The sequence below is a fragment of the Centropristis striata genome, chromosome 20 (assembly GCF_030273125.1).
Source record: "Centropristis striata isolate RG_2023a ecotype Rhode Island chromosome 20, C.striata_1.0, whole genome shotgun sequence".
NCBI classification, from domain to species: Eukaryota; Metazoa; Chordata; class Actinopteri; order Perciformes; family Serranidae; genus Centropristis; species Centropristis striata.
This window is the reverse complement of record NC_081536.1, coordinates 9437359-9453342: the sequence shown is the minus strand read 5'-3', so window position 1 is coordinate 9453342 and position 15984 is coordinate 9437359. Positions and strand designations below refer to the sequence as shown.

The following is a 15984-nucleotide window of genomic DNA, read 5'->3' as shown; positions in this document are numbered from 1 at the left end:
ATTCTAACTTTATGGGCAACCGTGTAAATAAAATTATCTAAAGAAAAATCTCCTCCTGCTTTCTTTTAACTAACGAACATACTAATCACTGCCAATCTTGCCTTGGAAAAGGCTTCTTCTGTTCTGTGTGCTGAAAATTGTTTCATCTGATTATTACTGGAATCAGACTCGGGGACAGGCATTAAAAACTGTATAGAAATAGCCAATATTATCTCTGATAGTCTCATTTGTTAATTTAGGTCATATAGAAGCATCCATATTAAACTAACAGTTTCATATCCAGTTAAAACTCCTTGTAGCCAGGCTTAAACAATGATAACTCACAAATAAGCCCCCCATTCGTTAAAACATTGTCCAAACCAAAAGTTTCTAATCCTACCCTGCCAAATACTTAGAATAAACTGTGATTTAACAGTGTATCCAAAAAGGAATTTCAGCATTAGCTGTTCCAGCTGAGCTGATATATTCAATAAAGCAGGAAAAGGGGGCAGGCTACTAAAGCACAGCTAATGCTTGAAGAGCAGCATTAATCTAACAATCGACTATTAGAATAGGTGTGACCACTTATTTTTCACATTCTGTTGAGCAATTATAAAATTTTAATGTGGTGTAGCTGTGTAATTTGGAAAATGTGTCCATATGCTTTTTTTCTTGAAAGCCTCTCCCCGCTGTGTGTGACCTTCTAGGTGTGATGTGATGCACAGCGTGGTGTTTAGCATGAAGACGTGGGCAGATTCATCGAGGTCCGCTTGCATAAATTAGTCCCTCTCTCTCCCTGTCAGAGTGTTTTTTTTTCTTCTACAGGGTTAAACACACTGGAAGTTGACACTGCTGGGCTGAGAGGCTGGCAGGGAAGACAAGAGTCTCGGTAAACAGTACTGGGCGCTAACATCTCCGGGGAAACGAGCGTGTGTGTGTGTGTATGTGTGTGTGTGTGTGTGTGTGTGCGTGCGTGCGTGCGTGCGTGTGTGTGTGTTTTACGAGGCAGCAGTGTGAAGAAGGTGCTGCTGCTTGGTTGTCATGGGTCACAGTGTCAGGGTGGAGGAGCAGGATGAGAAAGCTGTAAAGGGGGTCAGGGTCACTGACAGCAGAGGAGATGCAGCTAAAGACGGCAGTGACACGAGGCTTTTCGTTTGACAAACTGGTGTAAACGAGACCTCGGCTTGTTGTTGTGTTTGTCTCCTGTGATGTAAAGTGTCGTAAAAGAAAATGTTGTTTTACAGCAAATAGGCTTTGTTAAATCTGTGTGGTCGCTGTATAAATCTGTTCTTCTTGACAGGCCCACACTGTGAAAATTGTTTTCCAGTGGAAGAACAAACAGAAACATCCAGCCTGGGCTGCATCTTCATCCACACATACAGTTACATTGGGGTTTCATTACTCACTGCAGAAGGATAGACTTGGTTGGTTTCAATAGATAAAATATACTGTTAGCCAATAGAAATTAAACTAACTAGGTTGACTCTTTGTTGAGCTCATGCCACCCAGCATTCAGTTGGCCTCACTCTATTTTTATGTCAAATCTGCACAACTATGTAAAACACAGAGTTCACATTGCACTATGCCGGTTGGGTTGCAATCCATAACAGTGAGAAACTGCCTCAAGTCCCAGTTTTCAGTGTTTCTCTCTATGGGAATTAATATTTAGATTTTAATGAGTCAACATAAAAACACATTTTTCTGCAGAGTAGGCCAGACCATAAGTATAATAAATAAATAAATACAGATGCAGCTGTGTCTTTATTTTTCTTTACCATCAGGTTCATTTGTGTCATTTTAAGGGTATGTCATTGTACAGATTTATTTTCTTTTTGACGGTCTATGACATGGATTGGAAAAAGGAAATTCCTTTTTGCAGCCTCTGTGTAGTGGAGTGGGATATGCTGCCTTCAAGTACACATGTGCATATTTTGAACTGTAATTGCTGGTGCATTCTGGTGCTTTTATTATATCTTGATATCAGAGTGAACATTATTAATATTTCTTTTTTGGTTCCTTCTTTTGGATATATCCAGCAGAGCAATGATAGAATTGGAGAATCAGAGAATCAGGCTTGTTACCACAGGGTCGCTGGTTCAAATCCCAGGACTGCCAGGCCAAGGGCGAAGGTGCCCTTGAGCAAGGCACCAAACCCCCACCCCCACTGCTCCCCTCCTGCAGTAATGTGCTGCCCAATGCTCCTAACATGGTGTGTGTTCATTGGTGTGTAAACGATGGGTTAAATGCAGAGGTTGAATTTCCCCACTGTGGGACTAGTAAAGGAATAATTCATCTTCCTGCATTCAAAATTGTACCTAATTAAAAGTAGATAACTGTATGAAGAATATACTTAAATGAGCATATTAGTGGATTTGTATGATTTAGTTCCAAATTGCATTACTTGGTTACTTGGCTACTGGTTGAAATAATATGATTAATATTAAAACTGGCTCTTGATGTTACACAATGGTGAAGCTAGAGTTACATATAGGCTAATGGACTGTTTGGCATTATATCACAAGGCATACCAGAGTGCATCACGTTATACTATATTTGTAATTAAAAAAACAATTATACTAAGTAAGCACAATACAATTTGAGGAATAAGAACTACAACATTTCACTCTCAAAAAAATATTTATCAGTAGGCTTTACCTCAACTATGGATGCAGTTACTTTCCCCCCATTGACTTTTATCAAAGAAAACTGAAGTCACATGACCTCACCACATCACTTCTAACACCAGGATTTGACAGGGCTTTTATGGTCTCCACCCACTGAACGTCACATCTCTGCAGCTCAGCTGTCAAAGAAAATTCCGCCTAAGTTTCAGTGTTCAATCTTCCAAACGGGCAGACAACTCGTAATTACGACAGCCCCTGAAGGCAGCAGTAGATCCCGAAACAGGGCGCAGGTGGAGAAAAGACCGTAAAATTACTTTTGCCTTTGATCTGGCGTGTTGAGTTGTTTTAGTTTATCTTGAACTTTGAGGAGCTTTGGCAGAATTATTTTTTCTTAAATATTTTTTTTTTTTACATTATTTAAATCCCGGAGTGAGTTGCCCGGTGTCACGCATGGCTCCCCGGGCGGTCTGGCTCCTGGTCGCGCTGTCCGGTGTCCTGAGTGTGCGCTCCTGCTGGGCTTATACCTGTCCGGCCATCTGCCGCTGCAGCGCCGACACTTTTCACTGCAACAGAGACACTCAGCTGGCCTCTCGGACAGGAGCAGCATCCGTGCACCGACTGTAAGTAACCCAACTTACTCCAGAATTCACTGTTGTAGTAATCTTCCTGTAGAGCCTCTGTAGCACTTCACACTGAGCCCATCACTGCTTCTGTGACACTTTATGGACTCATTGTGTCTGGATCCTCACTAACTTACTTTGGATAGTTTTTTTAATTTCCCCTACTGTCACTGTAATAGTCCTATAAGGACTATATGATATATTATATATCTAATGTTAAGAATGATGCCCTGATGAGACATGTTTGCAGTTTCCTGTTGAAAACTTTACTTATGTATTTTACAGAAGGCTCAATCACCTGCCCTTGAAAGAAGTCCCCACTCATGCCTTCAAGGACCTGATCAACATCACAGCGATGTAAGTTGCTTTTTTTTTCTCAGATGTTTTTATTGGGTGAAGAAACATTGGAACAATTGGTGAATTAAAGCTGGTTTTATGCAGAAATTTGACTTTTTAGCCTTTATGAAGCAATGGACAATGCTGACTATTCATACTTGAGCTAAACGTTTTAAAAGCATCACACAAGTTATAAGTTTTACTAATTAATACAGTTGACAGCTTCAGAAATTGGACATGCACATGGAATATATTTGCCTGAGCCCAAATATATATTACCAGTAATATTATCAGTTAGCTTTCCACTGTGAGTCAATTTAATGTACTGGACAAAAGAAAAAATACTTTTCTCTATAGGAGTCCCTTCATTAGTACTTGTCAAATTAGCCACTAAATAGAGTTAAAAAATACACTTTCACTGTAGCGCCACATACTGTAAATGTTCTGTGTGTGCAGAACATTTACAGAATGTGCATTGTGGATTAAGAAACAAAACTATTGTGTATGAATCAGAAATTTTTTTCAAATATGTCCGATCATAGTTACAATAAAAGTCTTTGAAATGGTACAATTTCATATTTTGAAGTATTAAATTAAATACTGAACAGTACAATATTTGTATATACTGTATTATTCCAGTTGTATTCAATATACACAGTGTAAAGAGTGTTTTTGCCGCTGCTTTCATTGATTTGTGAGTTTATGCTTTAAAAGCGTCAAATATTTTAGTTTCCTGTTGTTAGACACATTTAATATTTCTGTAACCCAATGAAAACTATGTGGTTGTCAGAAGTCAGGCTTGGAAGTTATAATTATGTAAGTACAAAATGTCTATCATTTAGTGAATATTATATTTAAAACACAATTTTGAAATTGAATATATTAATTTACCCAATGAACTCTGGCTAATAAACAATCAGACATTTACCAGATGTACTGTAATAATAGTAACAGAGGGAGAGGTGGAAATTTAATTGTGACTATTAATTATTTCCTAATAATAGTAATTTAATTTAACTTTGATGTCTTGCTCTGAAGTTTTAAATATATTATATTTAAAACACAATTTTGAAATGGAATATATTAATTTACCCAATGAACTCTGGGTAATAAACAATCAGACATTTACCAGCTGTACTGTCATAATAGTAACAGAGGGAGAGGTGGACATTTAATTGTGACTATTAATTATTTCCTAATAATAGTAATTTAATTTAACTTTGTCTTGTCTTGCTCTGAAGTTCACTTCCCATGCAGTGTTGGAGTCAGTTTTTATTTTTAAGTATTGCCTTCATGCTTAAAGAATCAGTTCATCCCCAAAATCCAAAATACATAATTTGTTCTCTTATCTGTAGTGCTTTTTATCAATTAGATTTTGTTGGTGTGAATTGCTGAGTATTGGAAATTGACCTTGTTGTGAGCAATTTCATTTACTTACACCGATTCCAAATAAGTTGGGACGCTGTGTAAAACATATTAAAAAACATCTTCTTATAGCAGGAATTTTTATTCTATATCAGCAGTCTGAAGATGTTTCTTATTCAGTAGTATTTCTTATTCAGTAGTAGGTGAATAATTTTCATCCGGAAATCAGAAGGAAAGTAAGGATATCTTTTGTTAAACATGGTCTGTTTAGAAGAAGAAAGCCCGAAAAGATTTCTCAAACTGTGACACACTGAAGGTCAACTAGATATGCTTCAGAGTTTAATCTTTTTATAACTTGAAAATCCCACCAGAAGACACAGCAATGTATCAGTCAAAAATCATCTAAATCCAATTACAATATGATTTATCTTACCAAAAAGTGAAAAAATAACCTCTTTTCATCTTAATTACTGATTTATTAAACCAGATTTGTTATCATGTTTACAGCAACTAAATACTGAGTCCTAAAGCCGCCACATTATCCTGAATGGGCTTCACCATTTAATTAACATATCACTAACAGTTTGATGAGCAGATAACGTGTCTTAGCCTGTGGTGGAATTATTTTGTGTCGAGTGTGTTTGACTTTGCTCCTCAGGGACAAGTCTTATCATGTCAGATACTTACAGTTCTTACATAATGTGTTCATTATGTCCAAATCTTGTCTCTATCGCAAAATAGTTTTGCCGCGATAAAAAAGGTTTAGGTTTAAATGAGGTTACAGTCCTGAAGCTGAGAGCCAGTAACATCTGTGTCAAGGTAGAGAGACATGAGGTGTATCTGTGTGGTGGTGCGAGCTGGAAATCACGGCTTCATTGAGATGTGAAAAAGCTTTTTATGAGCTGTAAGTGGTAATTATAACACTATACATAATGCAATCAGAGGAGGGCATGAAAGAAAAAAATGCGAGGCGTACAGATGGAGTCATTTAATTGTTTTTTTGTTTGTTTGAGATGGAAGCAGAGTGACGTTAACCTAAGAAAAGTGTCGGCTGATTACAGTAGAGTGGGAGAAAATGGTGATTGCAAAAAGAAGATGGAGAGCGGCGTGGAGAGGGAAAGTCAGCCACCAGAAAACAAAGTGTTCAAGGACGAATCAAGAAGTCTTGTTGACTTTGTTTGTCTCTGAACGTCTTTGTTTAGTCCTCCTTTTAAAACATCTCCACTTAGTCTTCCTGGCCCAGATGCATCCCTGATGTATGTTTGGAGCTTTTCCAAACATGAGGTGAAACATGTGCGTGTGGTGCCCTAGAAGTGTGAATTTGTGGTGGTGTTTTAATATTTCCCTCATGGTTTGTGTCCCAATATCAATCATCCGTGTCCTATTTCTAAAAGAAGTGCGTTAAATAGTGAGGAAGATATCTTGTGCCGCTCTTAATATTTGCTGCTCTATAACTCCATGTTTACTTGCTGCATCAGAGACATTTCAGGAGTAATTTGTTTACCGGCTCGTGTTAATCTGTTGACTGATGTGGAGCCATGTCTTTGTGTCACAGTGAGATCTCCCAGAGCGACTGCATCACGCAGATACAGAGACATGCCTTCCTCTCCCTCCGCAGCCTGGCTCAAATGTAAGTGACACTTTACCTTCCGCCACACGTCAGATTCAAGCTGCACGATGAAAGCAATTATTCATTTGAACAGCTGCTACGTGTTTTGCATTGCATTTAAGTTTCTCAGGATTAGTCTCTCAATTACAAAGCGGCGTGTTTAATCCTTGACTTTCAGAGCGGCAGATGTATGAATGGGCTTTTCTGTGTTTGTTTGTTGACAGGCTCTGACAGCAATATTGTAATTACTGACGCTTTTCCTCTCTTTTATTCCCGCAGTTCCGTGCAGAATATTAACAGTCTGAGGTTTATTGAAAAAGGGGCCTTCACTGACCTGCCCAAGCTGGAATATTTGTAAGTCATTCAGCTTTATATTATTATTACTCACTTACTTAAATCCCTATGCCCAACCGGTGAGTCAGTCATTAAATATTCTTCCTCTGCAGCCATGAATTGTTCAAACTCACATTTTAAATTTAGTCTATAACCTGAATAACAGAAGAGAATGTAGCCTCCATGACCTCACCCATTGGTTTGTCATTTATGTTTTGAAGCCTCGAGTTGGGATTTTTTGGCTGTTGCCATCTTGTTGTTTTTTTTTTTGGAGTCTGAAGTGACTTTTTGACAAAAGCATTACTGTTAGCATAGCAAATGCTAAATTACCAGTTAACACTTGAAAACAAGAGATCAAGTTTATCAGGAAAAAGTTTACTGAGATAATAAATCAGGTGAGAAGTACGGTCATTTTCCGGAAGACGATTGGGGCCAGGTAGGAGAAAAATTAATTAGAGGAGGATTTTTTGGCAGTTCGAGAAAAAACTCCAAATAAAGTCGAAATACATTGTCAAGAAAAAAGTTGTGAATAAAATCAAAATTACGAGAATAAGGTCAACTTTTTGTGTTCGGTAAAGTTGGAAAGATTTTCACAGATTCATTGTTCCTTTGCCAATAAGTATTCAGAAGAACATTGTTTTCTTTTCAACAGTTAGGTAGACTGCAAGCTACAACCTGATTTTCATCAATGTCATAAAATGAGCAATAACCACAATATTTAAGGGTTTACACATGAATGAGCTATTCTTGGTAGTAGGCTACTACAACTATTGTTTTGGGAAAATCTGCTTTTATGAAATTTATATTTTAGACTTATTAGATGTATTGACGAAAATCAGGTTGTAGCTTGGAGTTTACCAAACTTGAAAAGTCAACTTTATTCTCATCATTTCGACTTTTTTCTCAAAGTGCATAATGATTTTTTTTTTTTTAGCCCTCCTCTCATTATTTTTTTCTCCTACGTGGCCCTAATCCTCTTCCATAATTTTTACATAGACTTTCATACAATCTGACTTATTTTTGCATTTGCTGCCGTCGCCCCCTGCTGGCCATTAGAGAGAATGCAGGTGTAATGCACTTCGGCTATGACTTTACTTTTCAGACCCGGAGGATTCCCCTTGATAAAGTCATATCTGGTGATGGGATGGGCATTTTAAACTAATTTAGGCTAGAAATGCCTAACCCAATACAGAATAGGTATGACACTGTCAGATGGTGTTGAATGAGATATTGTATAATCAGGGAAATCAAATGGGAGAAAGTGGATGTTAAGGGGTTAAAGGGGCTCCCCAATAATGGCTGTTAACATTATATCTGCCTTAGTCACGTCTGACAGAGTTTCTTTGGCAATGGTGGTTGTTAAACAACGAAGACAACAACTCCCATGATTCCACTCTACTTCACAATGTCATTAAAGTCTGTCTTTTGTTATTATTTTGACTGAGAGACCCGTAGTGCCAGAAGTGACAAACCGTGCTTTTAAAAGACAGGGACAGTCTTGTGAAAAATGCTGCTGAGTTGCATTGTAGGATCCAGCATTTTAAAACTTTCACTCTGGAGATTTTTTTTGATTTATTGAGCCTTCATTGCTGCAAGTTAAATGCAAGGAAATGTGTCAAAGGTCACATGCAGACAGTGACATGATAAACCACATTTAACCTGAACTGCAAATTTCTCCTGCCAGCAGAGACAGTCTGTAGCTCTGTGACATTTTGCGGGCACGGAGATTTGTTCTTATCTGCTCACGATCATCTGTCTCTGCTGCTCGTTTTCACAGGAGCATCTCTAATACAGGGCTGATACACTTCCCAGACTTCACAACTATATCTTCCCTGGTGCCAAATATTATCCTGTAAGTAATCGCATTTAAAAAATAGTGTGTTTCTAAACTGGATTAGTGTCTTCCTGCATGTTGCAAAACTGCATGTTCTTCATATTACAACTCCAAATGGAGCCCAAGTTGTTTATCCTGAGCCTAGTTCTACTTTTATCTGTCAATGTCACGATGCCACCAACCCTGCTGTAAACCCTCTGACTGGGTCACAGTTCATCAAAGTGCTCTTTTTTTCTATGAATATGCATCATTTTGTCTAACTGATTAAGCCAAAGAGCCTGAATCAATGTTATCTCCTCTGTGTACAGAGACATGGCAGACAACATGAGGATTGACATCATTCCTGCTAATTCTTTCCAGGGTATCACACAGGAGTATGTTGACATGTGAGTACGGGAGCCAAATTCTTTTGTTACCACATTATCGGAGCTCAGAGCACCAATTTGTCACCATTTGTTAAGAATGTGTTCCTATACTTCTCAATATGCTTATGTAATTAGATGTTCAGGTCTCTGACCTTGGTGATAGGTGCTTCTGAAAGCAAATGTATAACATTGTGTCCTTGACAGGAACCTGGTTAGAAACGGCTTCAAGGAAATAAAATCTCATGCATTCAATGGAACCAAGCTCAACACCCTGTAAGCATTTTTCAAGATAATCAATATAAATCCCTCATATTAAACTAACACCACCACCACCGCCACAACAGGCTGATACAGTATGCTACTGTCAAGTTTGCCGTTCAGGTTTAATGCTTTTCTTTTTCTAATCATAAAAAACGGAGTGTACCAGTAAACAAACGTTATGTAAGACTAAACAAAGATTGGATGCCCTGTTGTTTTCTTGCTCTGCCCCGTACTGCTGAATGTTGATGGGGACGAGATATGTGCAGACACCCTGCAGTCTAAAAATAATACTCATTTTCCTCAGTGTCAAACTGAGGAAATAAAAAGTAGATGAAAATTGGTTTGAAGGGCTTTGGTAGCTATTAATGTGTCATCTTAAATTTTCTTTTATATAGCATGTTAACTGCTAAACTGCTGTTTGGACTGGAGGTCACCGTTTTTTTTTTTTTGTCTTCTGTAGGATTTTGAGAGACAACAGGTATCTCAGTGACATTGAAGAAGACGCTTTTGAAGGAGCCACAGGTCCGAGTTCTCTGTAAGTGACAATAATTCAAGTTAACAAAACCAAAAGAAAATGTTGTGACTATTTTTGACTTAAAAATATGTTGTATTTTGATCTTTTAGTTAAAGGTGCATCTTTCAGCTTATTGTTGTTTTGGTTTTACGCCCACAACTTTACTGTCTTTTCTCACTTTCACTGTTTTCAATAATATCATTTTCAACAACTACAAATAGCTGTTTTCTGTTAAGAAGCTCTCAAATACCTAAAAGTGACAGGGCAGCAGCTAGGAGTATGGTGGAAATCCTAAGAAACACAAAAGAATAATATATTGGGTGTTGCATCTGAGTCCCAGCCCTGTAGTGATATCAAACTTATGAAATATACAAATATAAGAGGGGAATTAATTATAATTTCATAATGAATCATTTGTATTGCGTGAGAAAAACTACATATTTTTTGTCTGTATATGTCTAATATGCAAGCAGCTTATTATGACTCATATTTACGGTTATTTTATAGACAGTGACATCTAGTGGCCATAATAATTATGAAAAGAGCAACGCAGTTTAAGGAGCGGAAGAAGTCAGCAGCAGCAGAAAAACTTTTAAACCTACGTAAAGTACTTTTGTAGTTACCCCAAACGGCATGGGATTTGCATAAAGCGGGCATGTATGAAAAGTAGAGACTTTTCATTCAGATATCTTGAGGCCAGAGGTCAAGGGATGCATCATGGCATGGTTTATACCAATGGATTCCTTTGGTCTTTTAGTTTAATATGATTTCAGTATCATCTTGAGCTCTGAGACCGAGTCTGCTACAGCCTTTGAAAAACAGAAAGTTGTCTGCCTTCTCCATGAGTTGAAAAGGTTAATCTATAAAAAATATATCATAACTGAATATAGAATTGAATATAAAATCTTTGGTGGCCTTGTTCGGAGTTTGCATGTTTTCTCCCAGTATCAGCAAAGGTTTTCTGCGACTTCTGCTTCCACCCACAGTCCAAAGACATACAGGTTCGATTAACCTGACTCTTAATTACCCGTAGGTGTGGATATGAGCATGAATGGTTGTATGTCTCTGTATGTCGGACCTGTGATAGCCTAATGACCTCTCCAGGGTGAACACCGCCTTCGCCCAATGTCAGCTGGGATTAGCTCCGTCGGCCCAGCGACCCTGAACAGGATAAGCAGTTACAGATAAAGGACAAATGGATGCATGTAAAATCTTCACCTGCAAAGTAACTATATATGTCAAAAATTGTAGTGGATTAAAAAGAAAAGAAAATATGTACTTTCCGCTGCTGTTGAAAAAGGTGATTGTGGCAAAGTTAAATAAAAGAGGACAATCTTACATTCGCTATCTTTTGTCACTTAAATCAACAGCATTAAGGCAACCATATTTGAACTGGGCCAGTAAAGCAAGATTAATATTCATAACAATGTTTATCATTATATTGTATAAACATTAGGGAGGTGACAGCCTGTCTGTGTAAACAACCAACAAGGCAAGCAGGACTGCTGAATACTGATTAGTGAGCAAATAGCCCAGTCTGCCGAGCATACAGCTGGCAAGGTCTCTGATTGCCAACCACACCGTGTTGTAGATATGATATTTCCTTTTTATCTTGGTTATGAATTAGATCAGTGTTTGTGGTATTCGCTGACCTGCAGGAAAAGTCAAAGGCGTTCCCTTTGCTTGTGTGGGGTCCAGGCTGATACTTCTGGCTATGTTCGGATTTAATGAATGCCAGGTTACAAGTAGTGCAATCAGAGTGTTATTATTTTGTTTTGGATAAAATGTATTCAGTTTTTCATAAGTGTTGTAATTAAAACCTCTATTCTGTGATGAAGCATGTTTGTTATGAAGCATCTCTTGAGACCTTGATGAATGTGAAAATTGTGAATTAGGGCTTGACTGCCACAGTCACTACAACTCATCTAGGACCTGTGAGAAATTCAGAAAACTTTCCTGAATCAGCATTTCTTACCATCATCAACAAAACACTAAAGGATGGTTCTGGCTGTGAGAAACACTAACTTTGTAACCCTCTAGGGTTTAAATTCTCACCAAAACTCACAAAAAAAATGCCAGTATGTCTACGGTGCAACCAGCTTATCATAACCCATATTTGGGTTATAATTAGACAGTGATATCTAGTGGCCATAGTAATTATGAAATGAGCGAAGCAGTATAAGGAGCAATAAAGTCTGCAGCGGGAGGATGACAGGCTGGATGACTTTTTAAAAACTTTTAAACCTACGAAAAGTACTTTTGTACTTAAATTACATTTGTGCCATGATTTTTTTCACAGATCTGCCTACTGACACGCTATAGTGACACTTTCATCAGCTATGACAAAAACACATATATATAACCGCCATTACCTTAACAATAACAAGTGTACTTAATTTAACCCAAACCATGATATTTTCCTAAACCTAATCAAGTACTTTTGTTGCCTGAACCCAACCAAACTGCAAACATTTTAAATAATTAAATACCAACTGTATTTACTAATATATATATATATATATATATATATATATATATATATATGCTACATGTTAGGAATTACACGTGAAATCCCAGAGCTGTTCTACTGCCTTGTGGTGGACCAATGACTTATGAAACACTTTTTATTTGCAGATATTCACTGAAATAAATGCATTTGTTTTGTCTGTGTGATTCAGGGACGTGGCCTCCACAGCACTGAGGTCTCTTCCCCCTAAAGGATTGAGGCAGGTAAAATTTCTGAAAGCAGGCTCTGCTTTTGCTCTAAAGACCCTCCCTCCACTGGAGAGCCTAGCTGAGCTGCTGGAGGCCGAACTCACGTACCCTAGCCACTGCTGTGCCTTCCACACATGGCGTCGTAAACAAAGGTAACCAACAACTGCTCCCAGGGATGTTACAAATCTATTCTCATCTGCATAAAGAACAAAAGCTCTGTCCAATGAATACAGATCATGAGTATCTTGGTCATTAGCAGTTGAGTTTATTGGCATTTTGTGTGGTTTAACCTTTTTGTCTTTTTTTATTTAAAGGGAAAGTGCCTTAAAGAACTTCACCAAGTTTTGTGATTTCAGCAAAACGGAAACGTAAGTTACTTCACTTGTAGTTCACAAGTAATACACTCCTTAAACATTAGTATTTTTTTCATCTGACTGCCCCTCATTACATTATTTCATCTCAACTCTGGGATGAAGAAAAAGTAAAATGAGTAAATTTTTTTTTAGTAATCTTAACATCTGTGTATTCTTCAGTGAGCCCACGGCAGACGGCGTGAATCTTATGGATTACATCAACTTTCAGTATCCAGACCTGGAATTTGATTGCCTTAACAGCCCCTTTGTCAAGTGCATGCCAAAGCCAGATGCTTTTAACCCCTGTGAGGACCTGCTGGGCTTTCCCTTCCTGCGCTGTCTCACCTGGATAATCACTGTGTTTGCTGTGGCCGGTAACCTGGCTGTTCTGGCTATCCTGCTAATTAGCCACCACAAGCTAACCATTTCCAGATTCCTCATGTGTAACCTGGCTTTCGCCGACCTCTGCATGGGGCTCTACCTGATGCTCATCGCTTTCATGGACTACCTCTCCCGCCACGAGTATTACAACCACGCCACGGACTGGCAGACGGGTCCCGGATGTAGCATAGCAGGGTTTTTGACAGTGTTTGCCAGCGAGCTATCAGTATACACACTGACTGTGGTTAGCCTCGAACGCTGGCACACCATCACTAATGCCATGCACGTCAACAAGAGGCTGCGGATGCACCATGTGGCAGCCATAATGGGGGCAGGCTGGGGCTTCTCTCTGCTGGTTGCTCTGCTCCCTCTTGTGGGGGTCAGTAGTTACAGCAAAGTGAGCATCTGTCTGCCCATGGACATCGACACTGTGAGCTCACAGGTGTACGTGGTGGCTGTGCTCATCCTCAATGTTGTCGCTTTCCTGGTGGTCTGCTACTGCTACATATGCATATATCTGAGTGTTCGCAATCCAGAGCACTCTACCCGTCACGGAGACACCAAGATTGCCAAGCGCATGGCCGTGCTCATTTTCACAGACTTTGTTTGCATGGCCCCAATCTCCTTCTTTGCCATCTCCGCGGCCCTGGGTATGCCCCTCATAACCGTGTCTCACTCAAAGATCCTGCTCATACTTTTTTATCCCATCAATTCCCTTTGCAACCCTTTCTTGTACACTCTGTTCACCCGAGCTTTCAGGGAGGACGTCTGCCTGCTTCTGAGTCGCTGCGGCTGCTGCCACAACAACCTCTACAGGTCACAGGCTTCACACCTCAACTGTACCCAAAAAGTGTCAAACAGAAACCCTCACTCACTTAGCTTTTATGCCTATCACATTAAGATGAAGGGTTGCTTTCTAAACAAGGGAGCCACATGATCATCCAACATTTGTATTCTATAATGAACTTCAAGGCAGCATCTGCTGGTAAAAATGTAGCATTTCTTCAAACTATAGGTCAAGGTGACGTGATTCTCAGTCATGTACGTGGCAGGCGTCGAATCAGATTCGACCCAGGTTAGTTTACAAAGTGAAAGTTTCATCAGTCAGGGCCAAGAGACCTCAAATTGAAGACAACAGGTGCTGCAGCCTCCATTTCGCTGTAATGTGGTACTACGAAGCAGATGGAGCAGGGATGAGGAACAAATAAACAGGCCAGTTTATTTGCAAAGCAATCCTAAAGCACTGAGTCATTTGTGTTATTAAGATCAAGGAATATTAAACGAAACTTGTTTAAGATGTTACAAGAGACATTTTGTTCCATTAAAAGATCAATATGTTGAAATAATATATTATGCCGTCCTTATAAAGAGCCAGATTTTGAGTTTGTATTCAATTAATTAAATGTGATCAAATGGAAGTCTTTGTTTCAGAGATAAGTTTTAGTGCCATCTGTTGTTGCACTCGGAAGACATTTGGACTGAGAGACTTTAAGACTGTAGATACACCAGATCGGCCACAGACTCAAAACTCAAACTGTGTCTATCACAAATATCACTGCTGTTCAAAATGTCTTAGATTTTCACAATAGGACATTTTAAAATCAATAAAATGTGTGGTAAATGTTATTTTTTCTCCTTTTATTTGTCTCCCCATTTTGTCTTAGAAACTTTATATTTGTCCCATGCATCATCATCATCGCTTACTTCCAAAAATAAAGTTTGTATCTACGTTGTTGATGTTTAAATCTCTCGGAAAAACGCTGGACAGGCATTTAGTGTTGTGTACGCTAGGATCAGTGTGGCCATGCTCAACACGCCTATGTGGAAAATCCGATCTGATCTATATAACCTAGCAATCGGGATAGTATTTTGCTGGTGCCACAAATCTTGGTGTGGCAGAGAGTTTTCATATTTTATATACGAGATCCACACTTTGACTGAGCTGAATATGGTTTACAAAAACTATATAGCTGTGGTTTCCAACCTCATTAGCATGTGACCCATGAAAACAAAGCAATGTCAATTTGGGTGACAAATGTCTGACAAATCGCAATGACTTGAAAGATATTTTCCCATTTTTTGTTTAATACTTTTAATAAAGAAATTCAGTAATTTGCAAGAAGACCAATGTCATTTTGTGTAGAATAAATGTTTTTCTGAATTCATTTCCAGTTAATAATAGTCTGTTTAGGGGTCAAGGTTGGGACCACTGCTATGAAGTACAGTATACTACGACAGAAGATAAATAAAGGAAAAATATGTTAATAAAATGTTTGTCACCAGATCTCAACCCAGTTGACCACCTGTGGAAGATTTTTGGAACAAAGTGTCACTTATTGTTGGTTTTTCCTTTAATTTGTCATCCACCACAGGTTATGTGTAAATGTGCACACTGCACAATTTTGGAAGTCATATTTGAAGCTGGTATACAAAAAAAATACTTTGCAATTTAGGAAGGCCTGCACCAAAAATGTCACCAAAATTGTGACAACATTGCTTTCCAAGGATTTGTCAGTGATTTGTTTTTGTTTTGTGATTTGTTGCTGGAGCTGTCACACCACCCTTCAGAATCTCCTTCCAGCTGTGAGTAGCTCATTGAGTGTCTATCCAGACCACAGTCAAACAGTAATCAAATTTGGTGTCCATGCACCACGCTGAGATTTATAAATACATTTTGTTATGTTCCAGTTAATTT

At 38.6% G+C, this 15984-nt stretch overlaps 1 protein-coding gene across 1 annotated transcript; it reads left to right on the top strand.

Moving 5' to 3' along the window:
• Positions 1 to 3009: 3009 nt before the first annotated feature.
• Positions 3010 to 14489, top strand: LOC131993287 (lutropin-choriogonadotropic hormone receptor-like). Its single transcript, XM_059359120.1, is given in 12 exon segments — positions 3010 to 3223; positions 3509 to 3580; positions 6480 to 6554; positions 6813 to 6887; positions 8644 to 8718; positions 9009 to 9086; positions 9270 to 9338; positions 9787 to 9861; positions 12519 to 12707; positions 12870 to 12923; positions 13089 to 14095; positions 14098 to 14489. Coding segments are annotated over 12 exon segments (2010 nt in total). The 5' UTR covers positions 3010 to 3053; the 3' UTR covers positions 14169 to 14489.
• The last annotated feature ends 1495 nt before the right edge of the window (positions 14490 to 15984 follow it).